Raw genomic sequence first — 22430 nt, forward strand, 5'->3', positions numbered from 1 at the left:
CATGGACTCATCTTCATAACCTCCTCTCTGGAATTGGGAAAGCCTTACAAAAGGGGATAGCGAGTTGTGTAGGGCTGTTAAAACTTTTTTTTTTTTTAAACTAGCTAGGTTCCTTAAGACACAGATGCCTAGATGTAGCTCTATGTGACTTGCATAAGCTAACACAGAAGTATGCTATACAGTTGAGATCTAGATCCAGATTTCCAGAATCTTATGTCACTGACATAATCCTTCCTTTTCCCTAATAGAGTTGAGATACTAGGATCCAAATAGGATGCTGCAGCAAAGAGAAAATATATGTTCTTTTTCAGGTTTGTTTACATTTCTGCTGCCCCCTTAACCTTACATCTCCATGTAATAACCAAGTCTCATTGTGAACTCGCGTTGGTTCTGCAGGCAAGTATTATGCCTTTTGGCCAGCTGACCAATTGCCAATTGGCTAAAAGCCTATTTGCATTTACCTTAAAAAGGTAAAAGGTATAAAGAGAGCAAAGTACGGAAGCTGTCCTAATGTTACAAATGGTGTATATAGTTAAAAAAATCAAAACAAAAACCACCAACTAACCAACCAAACAAAACAACCTTGCAAACAACCCCCCCCTCCTCCATCTTGCATGAAAGTGAACCCTGGTTGTATGAGGACTTAGTGTGTGGGTCTTTTTGAAATGAGTAGGAATTCATCATTGAATTTGAAATTTTAAATTTAGTTCTTAGCTTGTATTGCCTTTTAAAAAATTTGAAGTCTGATCGTATCTCTGATTCCTTTAAAGATGTTAGTTCTGGGTCATGTTTTTTCTCCTCCTCCTACTTAGTGCAACTTCATATAGCAATAACAAGATAAATAGAAGAAAGAGTCTGCAATACCTTTTTTTTTTTAAACACATTTATCAATGCTAATATGTTTTGTTGCTATAAAAACTCAGTTATCAACATTAAACATTTTTTCAGTCATTTGTTTATCAGTGGCAGTTTGTTAGTAGTTATAAGTAGAATTCCATCTGCCAGTTAAACTATATTGTAAATTGATGTAGAAATTAGCAGCTCCCATTTTTTGGGATTGGGGGGAGGTGTCTTTCCTAATGAATGTATGAACTTAATTGCACATACAGGCATCTCTAGGAGATGGTTGAGGGGAATCTCAGGTATACTGCACACAAGTATGCCAATCAGGCAAAAACAGGCACACATTGTGATTATCTCAGTTTTCAAACCTGGAAGAGACAAGAATGTGTTGCTAAATGAGAGAGGAAGTATGTCATGCTCACTGAGATAAAAACAGAAGCTGCCAGACACTTTGGCTTTATTCTGTGAATTCTTTGCTTCAAAACTCTCCTATCTTTTCTTCATGCTTATTCTCCCTCACATTCTGATTCTTTCTCTTTCTCTCATTGCTGCCTCGATCTCTCTCTTATTGTTCTCTCCCTCTTTTCCTGTCTTTGATGCACATACGTTGTCACATTTCATTGACTCTCCCCTCTTCTCTGTTCTTACACTTACGCCTAGTGGTGCTTTAGCCAGAGCTTGCAGCCTCTCAGGCGAGTTTTAGTCATGTGTGAAGCTCAGTTTGATCGAGCGCTCCTTTTCTGCCTTTTCACTCTTGCAAAAGATTAAAAGGTGGCGTCACATCGCTCCCCTGCTCTTTCCCGCAGGAGGGACTTAAAAGGGACAACAAAAACTAATCGCTTCCAATAAGCGTTTTCTTGCAAAAAAGGGACTTAGCTGTGCAATTTGAGGCTGGTGGTGAGGATTGAGAAGGCTAGAGGATGCTTCATACTGCTAACAAGGGAAGGAAGCCTTCAACTGAGGCAGGTAAGAAGTGCCTGAGTCCGAATGTTTTATGGAGTGGCTTGGTCAGAGCGGTAGATTTTCAGCATTTTGTAACTGAGGCAAGCAACTGCAGCAAGAGGCAGCATCGGTGGTGTATCAGATTCCTTTTGTTTAAGATGTAAAGTATGTGCTATAAATTGAATTAGAAATGGGTTTGTGAAGATGCTGTATTCACAATGAATGATTGTTTTCCCCCCTTTCTCTGTGTATCAAAGTAAATCAGAGAACCAGCTTTTGTGAAAGCTGGACTTTGCTTAAGGTTAAATTCAGTGCTTAAATCTTGGTATAAGAAAAGCTTTGAGTCTTATACCCCTCAAGGAGCTTGGCATTCTGCAATTTGGTTGCAGGAGCTGAACTAAAAATTAATTGTACTTATTTACTCTTTATTTAGTAAGGTAAAATCTAGCATTGAGTTTAGGTCTAGGTGAATATGGTTTGTTTGCCTGGCATTTCATCGGATGAATAGCTATACCCTTTTAGACATACTGTAAAACCTATTTCGTGTTTATGTTTTGCAAATTGAGATTAAGTAGCATCCTGAATGAAATACGTGACTAAAACTCATAAACTGCATCTGTGTTTAGTAAAGCAATCATCAAATTAGAATAATGGATTTATGTCAGTTGTCAAATGGAGTTAACTCTGAAAGTGCTGTCCACAAGTGCACTTGGATTACAATGAAGGACTTTCTGTTTAACGGTTATTGAGAGGAGCTAATTTATCAGGCAAAGCTTCTGAACTTAAGTCTTGTGATAATATAAAATTATATAGCTTGAAGTGTTTGTGGTTTTGGGAAACATGCCCTTTTATTCTCTATAAAAATACATTGAGGCTCCATAGGGATTCCAAAGGCAAAAATAATTTTAATTACTTTTAAAATGTTACATGCCGATAAGTGCTTTTTATTCACAACTGGAATATTTAGCTGTTGGGACTGCTATTTCTGGTCTTTGCTGGCTTTGGTGCCTTTTTTTCTCTCCCTACATTTCTGCACTTATATTTTACAGTTGCTCTCTGTATGAGCAAACTAAGACTTGAAATAGAAGGAAGGGATTCTATGAGCAGCAGCGATGTTCTGAATTTCATTGCCATACGGAAAAGTGAACAAGCAGTCAAGGATAGTTAGACCATTATTAGGGATTTAAAGGAAAGCAAATAATATTGCAGTGATCAGAGTTATTTGTAAAAGCAGAGTACTAATTAACTGGCTCTGAAAGCAGAGCTATGAAAAGCTAACTTTATAAGCTGTCATAGAGTAAACGTTGTTTGATAGGTAGATTTTAGTGTTGCAGACCTACAAATGAGCATACTGCAGATAGAAATTAATATGTTTACTTGAGAACTTTTGTCTTTATGCAAGTTTACCCTAATGACTCAATCCTGCATGCAGATGTACGAATGCGCAGTGCTATGTACCTTGCAAAATTCAGTGGCAGTGCTTTCTGTGTATATTTGCAGTAGCTGATTTTACAAGATAGGCAGTGACAAGCCACCAGGCAGCTGAATTGGTTCAAGCCCCCAGGGAAGCCTAGCCTCCCGTCAGTGTAGAGGGCCTTCACCCATTACTACTTCTACCTTCAGTGGTAGTTAATCGTACATATTCATCCTCATATAAAAGGACAAATTTTTTTCTGAGGACTTAAACAAAAGAACTTCTACATGTTTCACTGATTCATAGTGGACATTTTTACTTTTTAACTATAGCTTTGCTGAACTTGTTATTGTTTATTATTTGGCGTTGGAATTGCCATTACACCCCTCTTTCACCTTTCAAAATGTTTCTATACGTTCTTCCAAGCTCTTTTTATGCTTCAGATCTGTTTAAGCGCACGTTGGATCAAACTGAAATTAAGAGTAACTTGTCTGACAAAAATGGAAGTCCTAGATGTAATGTGGTATTTTAAATGATATTTCGTGACTTAAATAAAGTATGTTTAAGTGTAAATGGTAGATGACTTTCGATATGAATTAGTCATAAAGAATTTGTTCCTCATGAAATGGCAGAAAACTAGAAGGTTGAAGACAAGCTAACTTGATCTGTTTGAACCCAGAATGCAGGATCTGAATTGCGGATCGTTTATCTCTCCTTTTGGCATTTGCTAACTCTGCCCTGCTAGATGTTAAATGGGTGATTAATATAAATAGCAGCATTTTACTGATGTTCCAGTAGATGTTGCTGGAGAGCAAAGTAAAGATTACTTCATAGGGGAAAAGAAATGCAGTGAGATTACAAAAGCCAAAGAAAAATCTCAAGGCAAATGGTTATACAGGCTGTTGGTAGTTTAATAATATGAGAGCAATAATTTTTTACATCATCATCCTTGGTTCTATTCAATCTGAAAATAAGAGGTACATGTCCTGAAATGAGGCACGTGTAGAGACAACTATCTGTCTTTTTTTAAGGTTTTTAGTTTTTACTTGCCAGTTTTAACATTTTATCACTAGTGTTAACATTGTTTCACATGCACGTTTTCTCACAGGAAGGGCTGAAAGAGTATCCCTAAAGGTTTGTTTGTGTTTTTTTTTTTAAATACATTCACAAAATACAAATGTTTAATTATAAATTAAGAAGTGAAATGCATGCAACCTCAACATTAGAATTCCAATGCAGTGAAGTTGCTTTCCTTTGAGAACAGTAAGAGCTTACCAGATCAACACATAACATAATTAAAAGCAAAAACCCACCCTCTTTCTTAATTTGTATGTTTTTTTATTTGTACATATTTTTTTTTTTTTTAGCTATGAACGATTGTGAGTTACCATCTTTCTATGTGCTTAAATTCTGAGAGAAATCCTATGATGAGTCTCAGATCAATAAATTGTAGAGTAACTAATGGCAAATGTGTGGATAGAAAACTGTGATGTCCTACGCTAAAGCTACTGTTTTATTAATTAATCTGATAAAATGATAAAGCAGTCCCAAAGGAGTGGAGGATTCTAGTATGCAGGCGCTAACTGATGCAATTTCAGGCAGCCACTGACCTCTATCTGTGGGAATATTTATTTTTGGAGATGATCATCAACCGTAACTGATTTCAAATTCAAAACAGTAATGTGTGTTGTGTTATTTTTTTTAATCCTAGCTTTTCATGTAAGTAGGATAAACATGCAAAACTTAGTCATAATAAAAATGTGATCTTTCTGCATTCAGCTGGTTTGTACCTATTTGTACCTTAAATAAAAAAGGAAAAACAAGAACTAGTTGAGGACCTTTTAGAGAAGAGATTTCAGTTCTTAGAATCAAAATTACTATGTTTCACTGAATTTTATAATACATAGCAGCATGGATTTATTTAGTTTGCTATGTAAGAAAATTTCAGCTTCTACTTATAATTGGAAAAAAATGCAGATAGAAAAATGTGTGGCAGATCTCTACAGTCATCTCCCCTGTCATTTGCGTTGTAGATTATTTATTGTAGTTTGGTTTTAGTATTTTTATGGGTTTTTGCAGATGCGTGTGCCAAAATTTCTTTAATCTGACAAGGTTTAGGTTGACGTTTTTTTCCTATTCAGAGTCGCTATTGCCAGTAGGGGTTTTCCTTAATATATTGCTGCTTTAATTTATTGTTGAATTTATGCATGCATGCAACTGTGTACATACTAAGGTAATTCCTTAACCTTCAGAAAACTGTTTGCATACTTTATATGCAGAAGAAGTGAAATCTTCCTGTGTTTCATGAGTATGGTTTGGAAAACGTCAATGCTATATATATTTATTGAATAGTCATGTGTAGTTTTTTGCGGGTTTTTTTTTCTCAAACTTAGAAGTTCCTAGGGCTTTAGAGGCAATTAGCAATTGATATTGAACATTGTGCATCTCAGCTGGGCATGGCCAAAAGTTCATGAGTACTTTTACATTTTTACAGTTCTATGTCATTCAGAAAAATAAGCCTGACTGTTACCAGTGAGATAATATTATCAGAGTTATGTTCTTGTACCTTCCCTACTTTGGTTTACTTTCAGACTTGTCAGTTCAATGAAATAGTACGTAATTTAGTTTAAAAGATAGTAATATGTCATCAGTTTCTAAAGAGAATTCTCTGTTGAAAACATTGGCAAATTCAGTTTAAAGGCTTATGACACAACATAGCCCTAAGGAATAAACTTTTATCTTTGTATTTCTCAGTTCTCAAAGTCATGAAGAGAAAAGCAAGCATACTTGTATAGTGGAATTCTATTTATGAGTACACTATGAAAAGCTCAGAATAGCTGAATAGGGTAAATAATTCTGGCCACAATTGAGTCTAGTGCCACATTTCTCATTAGCTGCAATATTGTATTTCTAGGTTTGTCTATGGATGCTTATGTATGTATAAACAAACACACAAATCTGAATCTATGTATTTTAATTTAAGCCCATTTCAAATTTAAAAATACACACCTAGTATTACATTATTGGAATACAGGAGGAATGGATGTCGAGGAGTTGGCAGTAAGTTATTGAAATATAAAGCCATGATGTGTTCATAGGAAAATGTACTGCAGATAAGAGTAATTTAATGACTTCTTTGGGAAGCTTGTTTCAAATGCATCTATATAATTTGTTCCATCACTGTGATAGTTTCATTAAAATTTGATATAAGGTGAATAAAAATAATTAAAAAAACAGAAATAACTTCATTGCCAAATCCTTTCTTAAGGATGTAACTTCTAAGGGAAAAGACATGGATGTATATATCTTTCTCATTTATGCTGAAGTAACTTCTGAGTAACTTGAAGCAGTGGATGTAGGTTCTCTTTTAGCTGTATTGTGTAAAATATATTTAGCTAACATGGTTCTTATTCTAAATCTTTATGCATGCAGTTTTCGAAAGATACAGAGTTCAGTTGCTATCTATAGCTTATACTGACTTAACAAAATTCAACCTGTAGCTCATAGCTGATTCCAAAACGAATAAAATTTGTATTCTGTTATCATGTGCAATATGATTATAACAGTGTAAAACGTTGTATTAAGAAGCTTTATCCCCCCCACCCCCAAAGTAAAAAAAAAAAAAAAGCTAAAAAGATTTTAGCTAAAGCTTTTTGAAGTAGGACATTTTTTTCAGATCATTCTCCTAAACTTATCTTTGTCTGTGAGATTCCAGAGGATAAAGTCATATGAAAGTATCTTACGAGTGGTCCTTCTCTATAAAACATTAGCAATATTAGAAAGCGCCTTGTATCTTTTCTGGGCATTTTGATATGAAACTTAATACAAAGTATTTTCAGTTGGAAAATGTGCCTTTAAAATTTCACATGTTGATTTTCTATATATTTGTGGTAATTAGTATTACCAAGTAATGGCTCAAAACAATGTCAGTTTTGCTAACATTGTTATGGAGGAACATAGTCTTTTCTATTCCCCTCATTTCTCTTTATTATTGGATTAATGTCTATTTTGAATAGGTTTTAGTTGACAAATTCAAGTCCTTCAGCCCTTTCTGTTTGGTCTAAATGTCAAACCCAACACAGGCTTTTGTACAGTTTTTTCCCTGGCAGCAAAATGGAGACAAGGAAGCTGCTGCAACATGTTATCATTTGGTGGGGGAAGAAGTGTTGATACTGAGTTGTGAGAGATTTTCTTCTCTCCCTACATACAACAATGACTATTTTCCAATAACTAGGAGCTTCTGGGTTTGTGGCGCTCCCTCCCCGGCAGGTATTCATGCTTACATGAAACCTGGATTATCTCAATATTTATATTGATATTCATACTCATAGCTTAATTCTGCACATAACAGATAAAGAAGACTATGGTGTGTTTGGGTTGGAAGGACACAGAGAGGAAAGGGAAAAAATAGCAAGAGATTCTTCACGTCTAGAAAACACAGGAAAGAAAATGTTTCTAAGAACAATTTGTGATTAGAGTAAAAACTAACATCAAATACTGCATACGGATTTCTCTAAAGTCAATCTATTGTGACATTGCTCTAGTATGTGTACATGCACATAAATAATGTATATGTGCTATACATATATACATACAGTCTCTAGAGGTCAGTAGAATGTAAGGAATGGGCAGATGTTCAGTTTTCTAATATGAGACTTCGAGATGCAGCATATCAGTTGTTGCTACCTAGAAAAGATGAATATGTTTCTAATGAAATTTGGAAGTGAAGTAATTAATCAGAGTTAACAAAGAGCTGAATGAAAGAGAATCATGTCTTTCTTGTTGCAGAAATGAGTGTAAATTATTTGTTTTGGGCAAATTTCTGATAAATGCTTATTTACATTCCAAGAAACTTGACAGAAATCCAAACCATGATTATTGTATTATAGTTCATTATATTGCATCTCCTTACTACCTTTTTTTGAGAGGATTTTTAGAATGGCTGAAATAAAAATTAAACTGGTCTTTTGAGACAGCATATGTCAAATGCTAAGCAAATCAGGACTGCAGTGCAGGCCACACATTTTCTTTTCATGTTTACTGAGTTACCCTTGGCCAGCCTTAACAAATTAATTGTTTTATCCTTGTTCACCGCCTTCCAAAATGAAATCTTCTGAATGAACTGATCACTTATGGTTGAAGGCTCTATCTTCTTTTTAAAAAATGTTTTGATAGTTTCTTATTACAAGCTGCAAGTTTGGGGTTTTTTTTAATATTCCATGACTTGATTTTGTTTTATTTTGTTTTCTGGGAAACTAAGCAGATGTAGAGCTTTTTTTCTCTGAAGGAATTGATTTGAATTCCAATTTATGCTGCAAGTGAAAAGGAGTTTTGTGTTTCTAGTGGTGTTTTATAGATCTAACATCAAAATTTAAAACAACTATTCTGTGCTAAAGAATAGTTGAGAAAGGTAGGAAAGGGTATTATAGATGAAGTGTGAGTTAACACTGATATGGTCCTTTCAAGGAGATTGATATTAGAGCAGGCAAGCAGGATGTGCAGGGGTTTTAATTTGTTCTTTGTTTGTTTGTTTCACGATTATTGTGGTTTGGGTGCAGAATTTTGAGTTATATGTTGAAAAAAAAATCAACTTAGACTGTTCTGAACAATAAAAGTATGTGAGCTAGCTGCATGAAAAAGTAGATGTTATAATAGATTTACTGATTCTGGAACATATGCGAGTACATTGTTTTATGTTTCCATCCTTTTTGGAGGAGAATGGTAAACTGGTTCATTACATTATGGAACTGATTTTTTTAGTCAGTATCAGACCAAAAAGATACTGGAATCCAAGTCCATTGTAGTGAACACAGAAATAATAAGCTTTATTAATCTGATGGCATTCTGCTAGCAACAATTCAGTTATGTGTCGATTCATAGAGGTGATTCCATGATGGCACCTGCTGGGCGTGTTTGATTTCAGTACTGTCTAGATTGTGGGGTTTTATTTCCTTGTTTTTACTAACATCATATTTTTCCTCATCTTTGTAAGAAACATCTGAAAAGAAAACAAAACACTTCTAGAACTTACTCATATTCACCAAATGTTAATTGACCAACTGCTTATCAAATGTCTTTCACCTTTAGTCCAAAAAGAAAACACAACAGTTCTTAAAAAGTGGAACTGGGTAGTATGTATCCATAACACACAAGTTATTGTTCAATTTGGTAAATGATTGTGCTGCAACATAGGTCCTTTTAAGGCATACTTGCATGGGAAAGTGTACTAATGTAGCTTTAGCACTCTCTTTACACCACTATGGTTACACATGGCTTTTAGTATCTTTTGAAGATGCTTGCAGTTGCTACCTATAGCAGTATAGGTATGGGTATGGTAGTATGGGCAGTATACCCATACTACCTAAACTCAAAAAAACCCCCCCCTGATTCTAGAGTCAGGCTGTGTTACAGTGACACATATATATTGTTGTATAAACAAGTCCTTAGAAATTACTGATTTGTATGCTCGCTGATTTTCTCTTCAAAGAGGCTACTCATGTGGCATTTGATATCTTTCTTCTGTTCATGTTGTAGTTATGTTTTGTATTGTAAAATATTGATAGGACAATTCCTGTCCTAGAATTAGTTAGGTCATCAATTCCCTTTTTACTTGGCTTCTAGTGATTTCTGTTAGTTTGCCTGGAAGATATGCTTCAAAAGTCTCTATGATGTCCCTAGATACTCTGGAAGGCATCTTTCAAAATAGCGTATGGAACTTTTTTAATAGTGAGCTAAACATAGTTAATTATTGCAGGAATCATTCTGTTTTTCTTCCCCCAGTGTTCTTTGAGTGTACTGAAAACTTTCTTTAAGCATTAGATGTGACAAAGCAAAGAAGATGTGGAAGCGGAGCTCAAACTTCAGTGTATCTAGTTTTGGAGGAGCAGGAACACTATCAACTCTAAATTTTCATTAAATGTATGCTTTTAACACAAACTGTGGAGGTAATGAAAGATGTACTTACATTCATTATTATGTTCTGATAAATAGTGAATATGCATGGTCCTTACTGAAGTCTGGTGGCTCTTTACATAAACAGTACAGAAAAGTTTGAAGATCAGCCTGGTCCTGGTATGTGAGGTTGCAATATCTGAATATATGAAAGCATCACCTCAGAAAAGAAGACTGGATAATGTGCCTGCATGAAAGAGGTCTAGGTGCAATGCCTTTCCACAGCCAAACATAACTGTTTCTCATTCTCCGTTTCTTGGGTTCCTAGAGACAGACATGCTGAGAATCGATGCTGCTGAGAAGGCAGGAGACTTGTGGAAAAGCCTGTGTTTTTAATCTATTGCAGAGAAACGTACAGTCAATTTGGTGTTAAACCCTGAGATTCCTATTTGTGCCTCCTTACTATTTTTCAGGGAGCTGGCAAGTTTTTTGTTTGTGGGTTTTGTTGTTTTTTTTTTTTTGTTTGGGTTTTTTTTTTTTTTTAGTAAGCTGGTGAGTTCCCACTCAGACGAAGTACCTCACTGAAATACGGGACAAGATTCCATTTCTAGAAAGAAAGCTAGCCTGAACTCAGTTTTCCTTGGATGCTCTGCTGGATTCTGAGAGAGTGACTTACTAGGCAACTAATATCTGGAGAACCACTGTCTTGGGGAATACCTGCTTGTTTTCTATTTTAAGCACAAAGAAACTAGTATGGCCCCTCAGAATTTTATATTGTGGCCTTTAATACAGAGTTATTTCATGCTGGAATTAATGCTGAAGAGCGTGATCTCACAGTTTATCTATATAACACTGAAGACCAACTGAAGTTGATATAAGCAAAAGAGAAATATTACCTCTGTAAATGGATATTTATTAAAGTTCAAAAATGTGACAGTTGTCAGAGATACTGAAAACAAATGATGAAGAATCAGTTTCCTTGGTTTGAAATGACTGCAGGCTTTTGTTTTTAGTTGTTTTTTGTCTGTATATTTTATTTTGCTTACATGTTGTGTTTATGTGATTATGAGCTCTCGGGCACGAAATTATTATACTATAACAGCAGTGGTCCATATTTTCAGATACAGTGGCTCTTGTCTATCTCACTGAGAATTGTATGAATGTTTGTGGGGGCAAAACTGAGTCTCAGAATTATCACTTCTAAAAAGTGCATCAATGTTCTTTGGGATTTTTTTTTCCACATCAGAAATGTAAACAGAAGAATAGTGGAAAGGGGCATTTTAGATCCAGCAGCGCTTAGGGTGGGTATCTAAGTGAGGTATATTATTGGTTTCAGGAAAGTAAGGAGTGGATTGGGTCTTCTGTGGACTGTTCTTTATGTCCCCAGTCAGTTACATAAGAGAATGGGGAATAACTGGATATGGCAAAAATATAGGTAATAAGATACTATCTTAAAAATACCTAAGAAAATATTCAGCACATTCACCTTTCAAAACCAAGGGTGTTTTTAAAGAATAGTTAAGGTAACAATGGGCAGAGTAAGTATATAATTTACACCTTACACTTCAAGGCATGCTATTGGAGAATGATGGGTTCTTTGGAATCTACAGCCTAGTAGACAATCCATCTATACGTAATCATAATATAGATAATCACACAGACAATTTATTAATGATTGTGGAGAACTTGATTTGGTGACTCATTTGGTCTCTTCTAGTTCTGTGTTGACTGTTTTATTTCTTTGTGACAACAGGTGTATGCTTAGAAAACAGGACAAAAGTGCTCGCCTTTAACAAACGCCACAGAACTCTGAGGGAATTATAAAATCATAGAATAGTTTGGGTTGGAAGGGACCTCTAAATGTCATCTTGTCCAACCCCCCTGCCCTGGGCAGGGACATCTTCAACTAGATCAGGTTGCTCAGAGCCCCGTCCAGCCTGACCTGGAATGTTTCTAGGGATGGGGCATCCACCACCTCCCTGGGCAACCTGGGCCAGAGTTTCACCACCCTCAGCGTAAAAAAATTTCTTCCTTATATCTAGTCTAAATCTACCCCCCTTTAGTTTAAAACCATTCCCCCTTGTCCTGTTGCAACAGGCCCTGCTAAAAAGTCTGTCCCCATCTTTCTTATAAACCCCCTTTAAGTACTGATAGGCTGCAAGAAGGTCTCCCCAAAGCCTTCCCTTCTCCAGGCTGGACAACCCCAACGCTCTCAGCCTTTCTTCATAGGAGAGGTGTTCCATCCCCCTGATCATTTTCGTGGCCCTCTTCTGGACCCGCTCCAACAGGTGCGTGTCTGTCTTATGCTGAGGGCTCCAGAGCTGGACGCAGTACTCCAGGTGGGGTCTCCCCAGAGCAGAGGAGAGGGGCAGAATCCCCTCCCTCGACCTGCTGGCCACGCTTCTTTGGATGCAGCCCAGGATACAGTTGGCCTTCTGGGCTGTGAGCGCGCATTGCTGGCTCATGTCCAGCTTTTCATCCACCAGTACCCCCAAGTCCTTCTCGGCAGGGCTGCTCGCAATCCCTTCATCCCCCAGCCTGGATTGATACTGGGGGTTGCCCCGACCCAGGTGCAGGGCCTTGCACTTGGCCTTGTTGAACCTCAGGAGGTTCACACAGGCCCACTTCTCAAGCTTGTCCAGGTCCCGCTGGATGACATCCCGTCCCTCTGGCGTGTCGACCGCACCACTCAGCTTGGTGTCATCTGCAAACATGCTGAGGGTGCCCTCGATCCCACTGTCTATGTCATTGGTGAAGATATTAAACAGTACTGGTCCCAATACGGACCCCTGCGGGACGCCACTCGTCACCAGTCTCCATCTGGACATTGAGCCCTTGACCACTACCCTCTGGATGCGACCATCCAACCAATTCCTCACCCACTGGACAGTCCACCCATCAAATCCATCCCTCTCCAGTTGAGAGAGAAGGATGTTGTGGGGGACCGTGTCCAAGGCCTTACAGAGGTCCAGACAGACGACATCTGTAGCCCTTCCCATGTCCACTGATGTAGTCACTCCATCACAGAAGGCCACTAGGTTGGTCAGGCAGGACTTGCCCTTGGTGAAGCCATGCTGGCTGCCTCAAATCACCTCCCTGTCCTCCATGTGCCTTAGCATAGCTTCCAGGAGGATCTGCTCCATGATCTTCCCAGGCACAGGGGTGAGTGACTGGCCTGTAGTTCCCCGGGTCTTCCTTTCTTCCCTTTTTAAAAATGGCGGCTATGTTTCCCCTTTTCCAGTCAGTGGGGACTTCACCGGACTGCCACGACTTCTCAAATAGGATGGATAGTGGCTTAGCAACTTCATCCGCCAGTTCCTTCAGGACCCGCGGATGGATCTCATCAGGTCCCATGGAGTTGAGCACCTTCAGGTTCCTTGGATGGTCTCGCACCTGATCTTCTCCCACAGTGGGTGGCTCTTCATTCTCCCAGTCCCTGCCTTTGCCTTCTGTGGCTTGGGCGGTGCGGCTCGAGCACTTGCTGGTGAAGACCGAGGCAAAAAAGTCATTGAGTACCTCCGCCTTCTCCATATCTCAGGTAACCAGGTCTCCCGTTTCGTTCCGGAGAGGGACCACATTTTCCCTAGTCTTCCTTTTATCCCCAGCGTACATATGGAAGCTTTTCTTGTTGCCCTTGATGTCCCTGGCCAGATTTAATTCTATCAGGGCTTTAGCTTTCCTAACCTGATCCCTGGCTGCTCGGACAATTTCTCTGTACTCTTCCTGGGCTACCTGTCCTTGCTTCCACCCTCTGTAGGCTTCCTTTTTGTGTTGGAGTTTGCCCAGGAGCTCCTGGTTCATCCATGCAGGCCTCCTGGCGTTTTTGCCGGACTTCCTCTTTGTTGAGATGCATAGCTCCTGAGCTTGGAGGAGGTGATCCTTGAATATTGCCCAGCTTTCGTGGGCCCCTCTTCCCTCCAGGGCTTTGTCTCATGGCACTCTGCCAAGCAGATCCCTGAGGAGGCCAAAGTCTGCTCTCCTGAAGTCCAGGGTAGTGAGCTTGCTGTGTGCCCTTCTCGGTGCCCTAAGGATCTTTCAACTCCACCGTTTTGTGGTCACTACAGCCCAGGCTGCCCTTGAGCTTCTCATTCTCCACCAGCCCCTCCTTGTTGGTGAGAATAAGGTCCAGCATAGCACCTCTCCTTGTTGGCTCCTCTACCTCTTGGAGAAGGAAGTTATCACCAACACATTCCAGGAACCTCCCGGATTGCTTATGCCCTGCCATGTTGTCCCTCCAACAGATATTGGGGTGGTTGAAATCCCCCGTGAGGACCAGGGCTTGTGAGCGTGAGGCTGCTCCTCTCTGTCTATAGAGGGCCTCATCCGCTCGGTCTTCCTGGTTGGGTGGCCTGTAGCAGACCCCCACTGTAATGTCACCTGTCCCCACCCTCCTTTTCATCCCGACCCACAAGCTCTCGGTCAGCTCCTCATCCATTCCCAGGCAGAGCTCCATGCCCTCCAGCTGGTCATTGACATAGAGGGCGACACCCCCTCCTCATCTCCCCTGCCTGTCCTTCCTAAAGAGCCTGTATCCCTCCATCCCAACACTCCAATCACAGGAGCCATCCCACCACATCTCTGTGATGCCAATAAGGTTGTAGCCTTGCAGGCGTGCGCACATCTCTAACTCCTCTTGTTTATTGCCCATGCTACGTGTGTTTGTATTGAGGCATTTAATTAATTTAATGTAACCGAGCCCCCGGTAAGCAGCACACCTCTCTAGAGACTGTGTCCAGTCAGCAAATGGGTGCCTCTGTACCTCTCGTAGTAGTTGCCTACTACTATCACCCGTCACCTTTTCTTCGTTGCGCTGGTTGTTATACAGGGGGCAGATCGGGCTGCATTACTTGGCTCCAGTGTCTCTCCTGGTGTGACAGGTCTTTCCTCTTCGGCCTGCAGAGTGGTGTAGTGGTTTTGCAAGAGCATCTCAGGCTTCAAGGGAAGTCTCTTCTTCCTGCTGGTCCTTGCCTTTGCAACCGCCCATTCTTCTGCATTATTGGCCCCCCTCGCTTTTGCATGTGCCAGTGGGGGAGTTATTGGTTGTTTGGCTGTAGGAACCAGCTATCTAGCTCCTTCTCTGCCTCCCTGATGTTATGCAGCCTTCTCACTGCCTCCTGCAGCTCAGGCACCTGCTGCAAGAGGTCCTCCACCTGGGCACACCTTTTGCAGGCAGGTCTGCTGCCTGTCCCTGCCCCAGGAGAGAGGTCTAGGCACTCCCTGCAGCCTGAGGTCTGGGCTGCAGCCTCTCCCTTCAGCAGCTCCGACCTGGGTGGAGGCATCGCCCGCCGCTGGGGTAGGTGGTGCAGACCCCCCAGCTGGAGCCGCGGCCTTTACCCTCAGATGAGTGCCCACCATTCTGCCCTGAGGGTCGGGTAGGAAAAAAAATGTGCAAACTTGAGTAACCATGACACTTGGATGTAAAGAAATCTGAAATGACAGTAATAACCAGTATCACTGTAAAATTACAAATTATTTCAATTTAAGTGGTTTCATTTGTCGACACACATTTTAAAGTCTGTCACCATAAGCTGCTGACTTCATCTCGAATGCATCCTGCAGTTTTGATAGTTGTTGTGGATTTGTTAATACTAAATCAGTAATTGTTGGCTTTGAAGAGGGATCCAGCATCTTCAGCAAGAGCTTATTAAACTGTAAAATATGGATTGCCTTTACCCTAATGGCCTCTGAATCCTATTACCATCCCATTAGAGAGTGTGGGATTTTAGTAATTCTGTTGTTGTTTCCAGTGGGCAGCAAGTACAATGGGGAAGGGCAGGGGTTAATGCAATTCATCTCCTGTAATAGTGTAAGAGTGAGTCCTTTATCATTCAATGGGACTCTTTTCCTTAATGCAGAGAGAATGGCTTCAACCAGACCTACCCCCTACCCCCAAAAAAACCACCAAAAAAGCACTTGAGATTTCCTTCATTACCTCCACTTTGTAAACATAATAGAAATGAGTAAGTTGATAAATAAGCAAGTGCCAAGTAGGCTGCAGTCTAGAAGGCTTTTTCAAATGCTATCATTATGCCAAGAGGTATATTGAAATACCTCTTCAGTCAAGATCATTATGTTTTTAATTATTTAATTGCATTGATACTGTAGTATTCCGATTGGTTTCCAAAAACATGAAAGCACTTTATTCCTTTCCTCATGAATGTACAGTGTGAAAAGTGTAAACCAACATGTAAAGCAAACAAGGAAATCAAGTGGTATAAGTGGTAAGAGTGAAACTTTTGTACATGGAATGGTAGTTGCTTATTTTGATCTGTATAAACTACCTCCAGTGGTAGTACGGCTTACTAGAGGGATGATTTCATAAAAATTCACAGTAGAAAGGAATGTGAAGCATTAATAGTTATTAGGTGGGGGTAGAAAAAGTCACGTATAGAGGTTCTGTCTGCCTTCAGTAGTGAATGAAGCCAGTATGTAACTTTTTCAGCACCTGGTATGATTTTTTTTAAGTGTTTCATGGAGATTGATTTAACAACTAAATTCCAAATGCTAGAGGCAACTTGCTTCTGATTTCAGAACAGGATCAAAAAGGGGAAGATTTCAAACAAATATTGCACGATAAGTTGAGAGGGACTTGTCAGTGTAACTTTTCAGATAAACAATATCTGATATACTGATGTGCATACCATATTGAGTTGGGATTAGTTTGATTCATGAAATGTTTCTAGCTAATACTTTTCTTTTTAAATAAAGACAAAAGGGTTTATTATTCAAGGCAGTTACTTTACCAGTATTTATTTATTTATTTAAGAAATCAGGAGGATTGGAGTCTTCATAACTGGTTTTTCTTTGTTTTCTTCAATGTTTGTGTTTGGTTCTACCATAGCGTTGCCTATAAATACAGTGGTTCACTTTAATATGAGTAGCTAGGACATTGCGTGTGAGTAGTAAGAAGGGCTAGAGAAGGATCTGATAGAAGAGAAATGGACTGTTTTTTCTGAAAACGCAATCAGTAATAGTCACGTGGATAGCTTTTTATGTCCTACCTGTATTTATGCCTCCTACATGTTTGATAACAGAACCCAAGAAAGCAAAAGAGATCGATCTTTACAGAAGCACTTGAGACTGAGTGCTCTATAAGTATTAAATTAATTATCTTTGCAGTATTCTCTTGGTTAAGTTTGTGGGGCCTTCCAGTTGTTACACATGCATGTTTGCTCACATGTGGACAGGCACTTACCTCTGCTTTCTGTCACTGGTAGTACTGGGTCTTGGAGAAAAAGGATTGGGTAGCTCCTTGTCTTTCTGCATTCATTACTTCCCAGAATGGAATGTCACAATTGCTCATCCTTCCTATGAATGTTGGAAAGAGAAAGCCGAAATTCATATGCTGTACGAATTGCACCTAGGTAATCTGCCTACTTAAAATATAAATCGGGAAACAGTAACCCAGTTTCTTCACTGTGGAATAGATAGGTTGTCTTCTCTTTTACAAGTAGTGAAATTTCAATGCCTTGCAGTATGTTATACAAGTAGGTCAGTGTTATAGCTGGAACCAAATCAACTGATTTGCCAGTAAACTATTTTCCCTGCTGAAACCACCCTCTTCTTGATTTACATTGGGTAGAGTCCGTATGTCTCAGTACATCAAAGTCTAGCTGTGTTAAGTACTGAACAAGTATGTGGAAAGGTATGATCCGTGCATTGTTGGGTTAATAGTCTAATTATAACCTACTTACATAAGGATGTAGTATCTGAATATTTTAAGGGTTTTCTTCTTGCTTATGAGCAATTTGAAATAAGAGGCTACTAACAGAAATGTGCTTATTTTAGGAAACAACTTTGTTCTACTAAATCTCAGAATGAATCTTTGATCTAATCAGTAGGACCTAGATGATAATGATAGAATGAGGAAGTATATATTACATTTCTTTCTGAAATTAATACAAAATTCAAATAATTTTGCTACATCCTTTCAGAACATACTTAGTAAAACAACAATTCAGTAAGTAGCAGTACTGGTACAGTTCTTAATTAATTTGTACACTCATAGGTTCATAGAATAGTTTGGGTTGGAAGGGACCTTTAAAGGTCATCTAGTCCAACCCCCCTGCCATGGGCAGGGACATCTTCAACTAGACCAGGTTGCTCAGAGCCCCATCCAACCTGACCTTGAATGTTGCCAGGGATGGGGCAAGTATACAATCAATGGAGGTCAATAAACAAGGTTTGGCAATACAGGTGTTGCAAAAAAATTTCATTTTAATGACAAAATTGTAACGAAGGGCAACGTTACAGGACTTTTGCTCGCACTTTTGTGTGAACGAAGGAGATATGCATGATGACCATCACAAGAGTAAGGAGGGTTTGATTCTGCATTGTGCAGGTGCAAAGCGTAGTGCCTGCACAAAAGAGTAAGTGAAGTGAAACATGACCATTTGAAGACTAAATTTTTTTCAGGGATGTAATGACCAGTAAATACATGAATTATCTAACTGCTGTTATCTTTGGACCCTTTAGCCTTACTCCATTTGGTTAATGCTATTTTGTGTATATAACAATGTGGTTCAGCCACTAGTGTACTGATACATCACAAGTGAGCACAATACAGTTTGATTACCTCCTATGATACAACCAGGTTTAATTTGAAACCCTTATTTCATACGGGATTGTGTTTTGTAGTGCTACAGGTTGTTAGGAATATAGCTAGTAGAAGGCCTTTTCTACAGGCGGCTTATCATTACAACTTTTTTGTTTGAAACCTACACTACTATATTTTTGTTTATATGCTTCTAAACTGCTGTTTTAGAATGTGCTATAAACTAGAAATGCTGGTGTGGATTTATGTTTTTGGGTTTTGTTTTTTTCAAATTTGAGTTTTAGTTTCATTTAAATACATTGTGATTAAACTCAAATTAATTTTTTAAAAAAGCTTTAAAACAATTACATTTTCTCAGTTTGCTTTTTGCATTGGAAAGCTGACCTTGTACATTAAGTACTAACATTAGTCTGCCATCAAGATCATATTGTTTAAACATTTGACATATGCCAGAGAGGTGGAGGGGGAAACAACAAGCAAATAAAACGTTTGTGCCAAAGAGCTGCGTTTTACATTGACAAACAGCATTGGTCTCTTAGCCCAAATGTAATTATAAGAGAGCTGAACCTAATAAAGTATTCAGTATTTTCATTTTAATCTGTAAAACAAAAATGCAATGCTTAGCAGAAACACTCAGGGAAGGTGGAAGTAGCTAAACATAGAAGTAAAGAATTGCATAGTCATGAATGAAATAACTTTCAAACAGATTTAGTGGTCAGTTGTTAAACCCAGGGCTAATAATTTAGGAAAAAGGTTGCAGACTAGTTTCTATAATGTAGTAAAGTAAAATAGTGTATCTGACTGTTGAAGATAATTGATTCTACTTAGTAATTGTTCTTTTGAATTGAAATTTGATCCTCAGTAGCATTTGTATTTTGCTTAAATTTGGCTCAAAAGGAAGATTGAAATCTAAAAAAGTAGTCTAGTCCTTCTAAACCAAAATAAATTTTAACTGCTAGAAAGAGCTTTCTACAGCTAACATTATTTTTCTGTATACTTCTGTTACTAACCAGTTCTTTATTTCAAATGGCAAAAAATGTATTTCCAAATATGGCTTCAGTTGTGTGGGTTTGAATGAAGAATCGAGAACTAAAATGCATGAATGCTATGCACAGAGGACTATAACCTGCAGCATCCGTTTATATTTAAAGAGCTAGATCATGCCCATTTGTGTGTACTTGGTTGAGTCATTTTGTCTGCATGGGACATTTAAGCTAAGCAAGATGATCTGTTCTTGTTTGGATCACAGGTTTTGTTTTGGTCGTATCTGAAATAACTTCCTTAGAAGAACTAATCTGGGAAGGATAGAGCCTTGTTGTGGGACAGCAAGTAACCTGAAAGGTTGAGCTTAATATCTAAAAATAACTGTAAATTAATAAATTCTTTCTTGCAGTTTTCTGATACTGGCATACCACATGGGGGAAAAGCCAAGAAGCTGAGTCAGGATTAGCTTTGTTCTAACTGTAATCCAGCAGATATTTCTGTTATTTTTCAGAAAACATCTGCTAAGCAAATGTCAGGATTCCTAGCAGTTTGAAAGGCATCATTCTCCTCCTACCTCCCACCCCCCATTGCTTTAAACAGCAGGAACTGCAGTTTCAAATTGATCAGTTGAAGACTCCTTCCTGGAAAGTTCAAGAGAGATCTTCTTCCAGGAATGTTTATTTGAAATGCATACGTTTTGAGGGTGGAAAATAACCCGTCCATCTATAATTCTATTATCAAATAAGAAGTGGTGATTTGTTCTTGAGATTTTTGTGTGTGTTGGTGACCAGCTAAGCATCCTTTCACAGTGATGTGTAAATCGTAGTCTTGCTGATTTCAAGTTAGCTGAACAGCGTGACTGGACTTTTTAGATAGTTAAGGCTGGCATGGCAAAGGACAACAGTCTCTGTTCACGTTTTTCCATGTCAAACTCCAATAATTTTCGACACGATACCACATTTTTTGTTACAGGAACTTTAGGATTGTTGCCTTTACCAGCCATACTTATCCCAAGTGCAACTCGTTTTATTTTCTTGCTAAAATGTTTTCATGAGCTTGCATAAGTAGTGAGCCTTTTTCAACCTCACTAGTGGAATTGGTATTATTCATGATGATCTGAATTAATTTAATGTTGTGAAATGCAATATCCTTTTTGCAAAGTAGGAATGCTTTCTATGCAATCTCGGCGTTGTATTTCAAAACTGTATTAAACTGCAGTTTTTGTACAATGTGTTTGCAATACCTGTATATTAAACTAGAGCTATGCAGGTATCAATAATTTTGTGTGGTGGCGCATGTAGAGTTTTTTAATATTTATTCCTTCCCTGCCTTCTGATGAAAAAAGAACCTTTCATCTATGTTAACAAAAAGCCCGTCTGCATCAGAATGTCTGCTTTTTGAATTAAAACATGCAGTTTAATTTGTGAATGAATTTGTACCCTGGTAGCTCTGGCATTTGTGAGAGACACAGGTGACACTATTGAAGCAAGTATCTGATTCAAACTGAAGATTTGAATATCCTAGGCACTTCTGACACTGTAAAAGCCAGGCATTGCGTATGACTTGTATATGCTTGACGCCAATGTTCTGACCATCAAAATGCAGGAGGTGGAAGAGTCACTGTTGGTTCCCCCACCCCCCGCTATAATCTTTCTCCTTGCTCCCCCAAAATGTATCTTAAGCAGAAGTACTGCTGCAACTAATACATCTTTGTAAAACAATATTCTAATATGTTCCATTTACTTCCTTAACAAAAATGTCAGCACAAGTTTATATCAACCACTTACAGAATTGTTCTGTGTATATATGGAGAAAGTGTTATATACAAATTAGAAACCAGATTTATAAAATGAGAATTGAGGGAATTGGCATTTTCTTTTCACGTTGAAGTCTGCTAATTCAGAGTCACTCAGCACTATAAGGAGTTAAATCCCTCTTTTGGTGTTTGCAATATAGCGTTTTCATTCTGCATTGAAATTTTGAATGCATCTTTCAACTAGTACAGAATTAGCTTGTCTTTTTGTGTGTATAGGCATTGGGATGATATATAGTCTATTTTCCCCCTCTGTCCTGTTTGCTGACTACGAAAGAACATAATGTATCAGTGGCTGGTTTGATACCGTAAAAAAGAAAACCTGCAGTTGTACTGGCACTACAGTAAATTTGAAGGGAAGGTGCTCTTTGTTTATATCTTGACCTGCGTGGCTTAGTCATGGTTTCTTCTGGTATATGTTGTCACTGTTGTCTGTATGGTACTTGGCCTTCAGGAGATACTCCTGTGCTGCATTGGCTTTTTACAGAAAGGCTAGTTTAAAAGTTCGGATCAGTACTGCAGTCACTGCAGTACGTTTCCTTTTCATTTGTATTGCTACCAGGTTTTGTGTGATTGTGTTGTGTATTAGATTACTGATATAATCCTGATAAAAGGTATCCTTTGTCTCCCTGACACAGTTTAGGGGAAGGGGGGGGGGAAACAAACAAAAAATCCCCAAACATGGGCATTGTTATGCCGGTCAGCAGAACTACAGGTTTCTGCATGTTGTGGTTGTAGAGAAAAGCTTCATCGCATGCCTGAATCTAAGATCTGAAAGGATCTGAAGGACTCCAGATTTTTTTTTTTCTCAAACTTTGCTGTCATGTAGGTTGTTTTTCTTTCCTCCAATGCTTTGGCAACACTTTCACACGTATCTAGCTACTAACTGTAGGACCTTGCCTTTTTTGTGTAAGTAAAGTGGATTTCACCTTGAAACAGTAAACTCATTAGCTGTTTTGTTTGTCTGTTTAGGAAAGTGTATTCTTCTA

The 22430-nt window shown here is 38.7% G+C and overlaps 1 protein-coding gene across 11 annotated transcripts in view; it reads left to right on the forward strand.

Annotated features, from left to right (window-relative positions):
• The window catches only part of TENM2 (teneurin transmembrane protein 2), a 763074-nt gene that overhangs the window by 370798 nt on the left and 369846 nt on the right, over positions 1 to 22430 (forward strand). For 2 of the 11 annotated variants that reach the window (XM_076350354.1, XM_076350355.1), the window contains exon 1: positions 1610 to 1809. The exons of the other annotated variants lie outside the window; for them this stretch is intronic. In XM_076350354.1, the coding sequence (XP_076206469.1) occupies positions 1764 to 1809 (46 nt within the window). In that variant the 5' untranslated portion in view covers positions 1610 to 1763. Of the gene's footprint in view, positions 1 to 1609; positions 1810 to 22430 lie in introns of those variants that run through there. 11 annotated transcript variants of the gene reach the window in all.

This window comes from Aptenodytes patagonicus, chromosome 12, assembly GCF_965638725.1.
Source record: "Aptenodytes patagonicus chromosome 12, bAptPat1.pri.cur, whole genome shotgun sequence".
Lineage (NCBI taxonomy): Eukaryota > Metazoa > Chordata > Aves > Sphenisciformes > Spheniscidae > Aptenodytes > Aptenodytes patagonicus.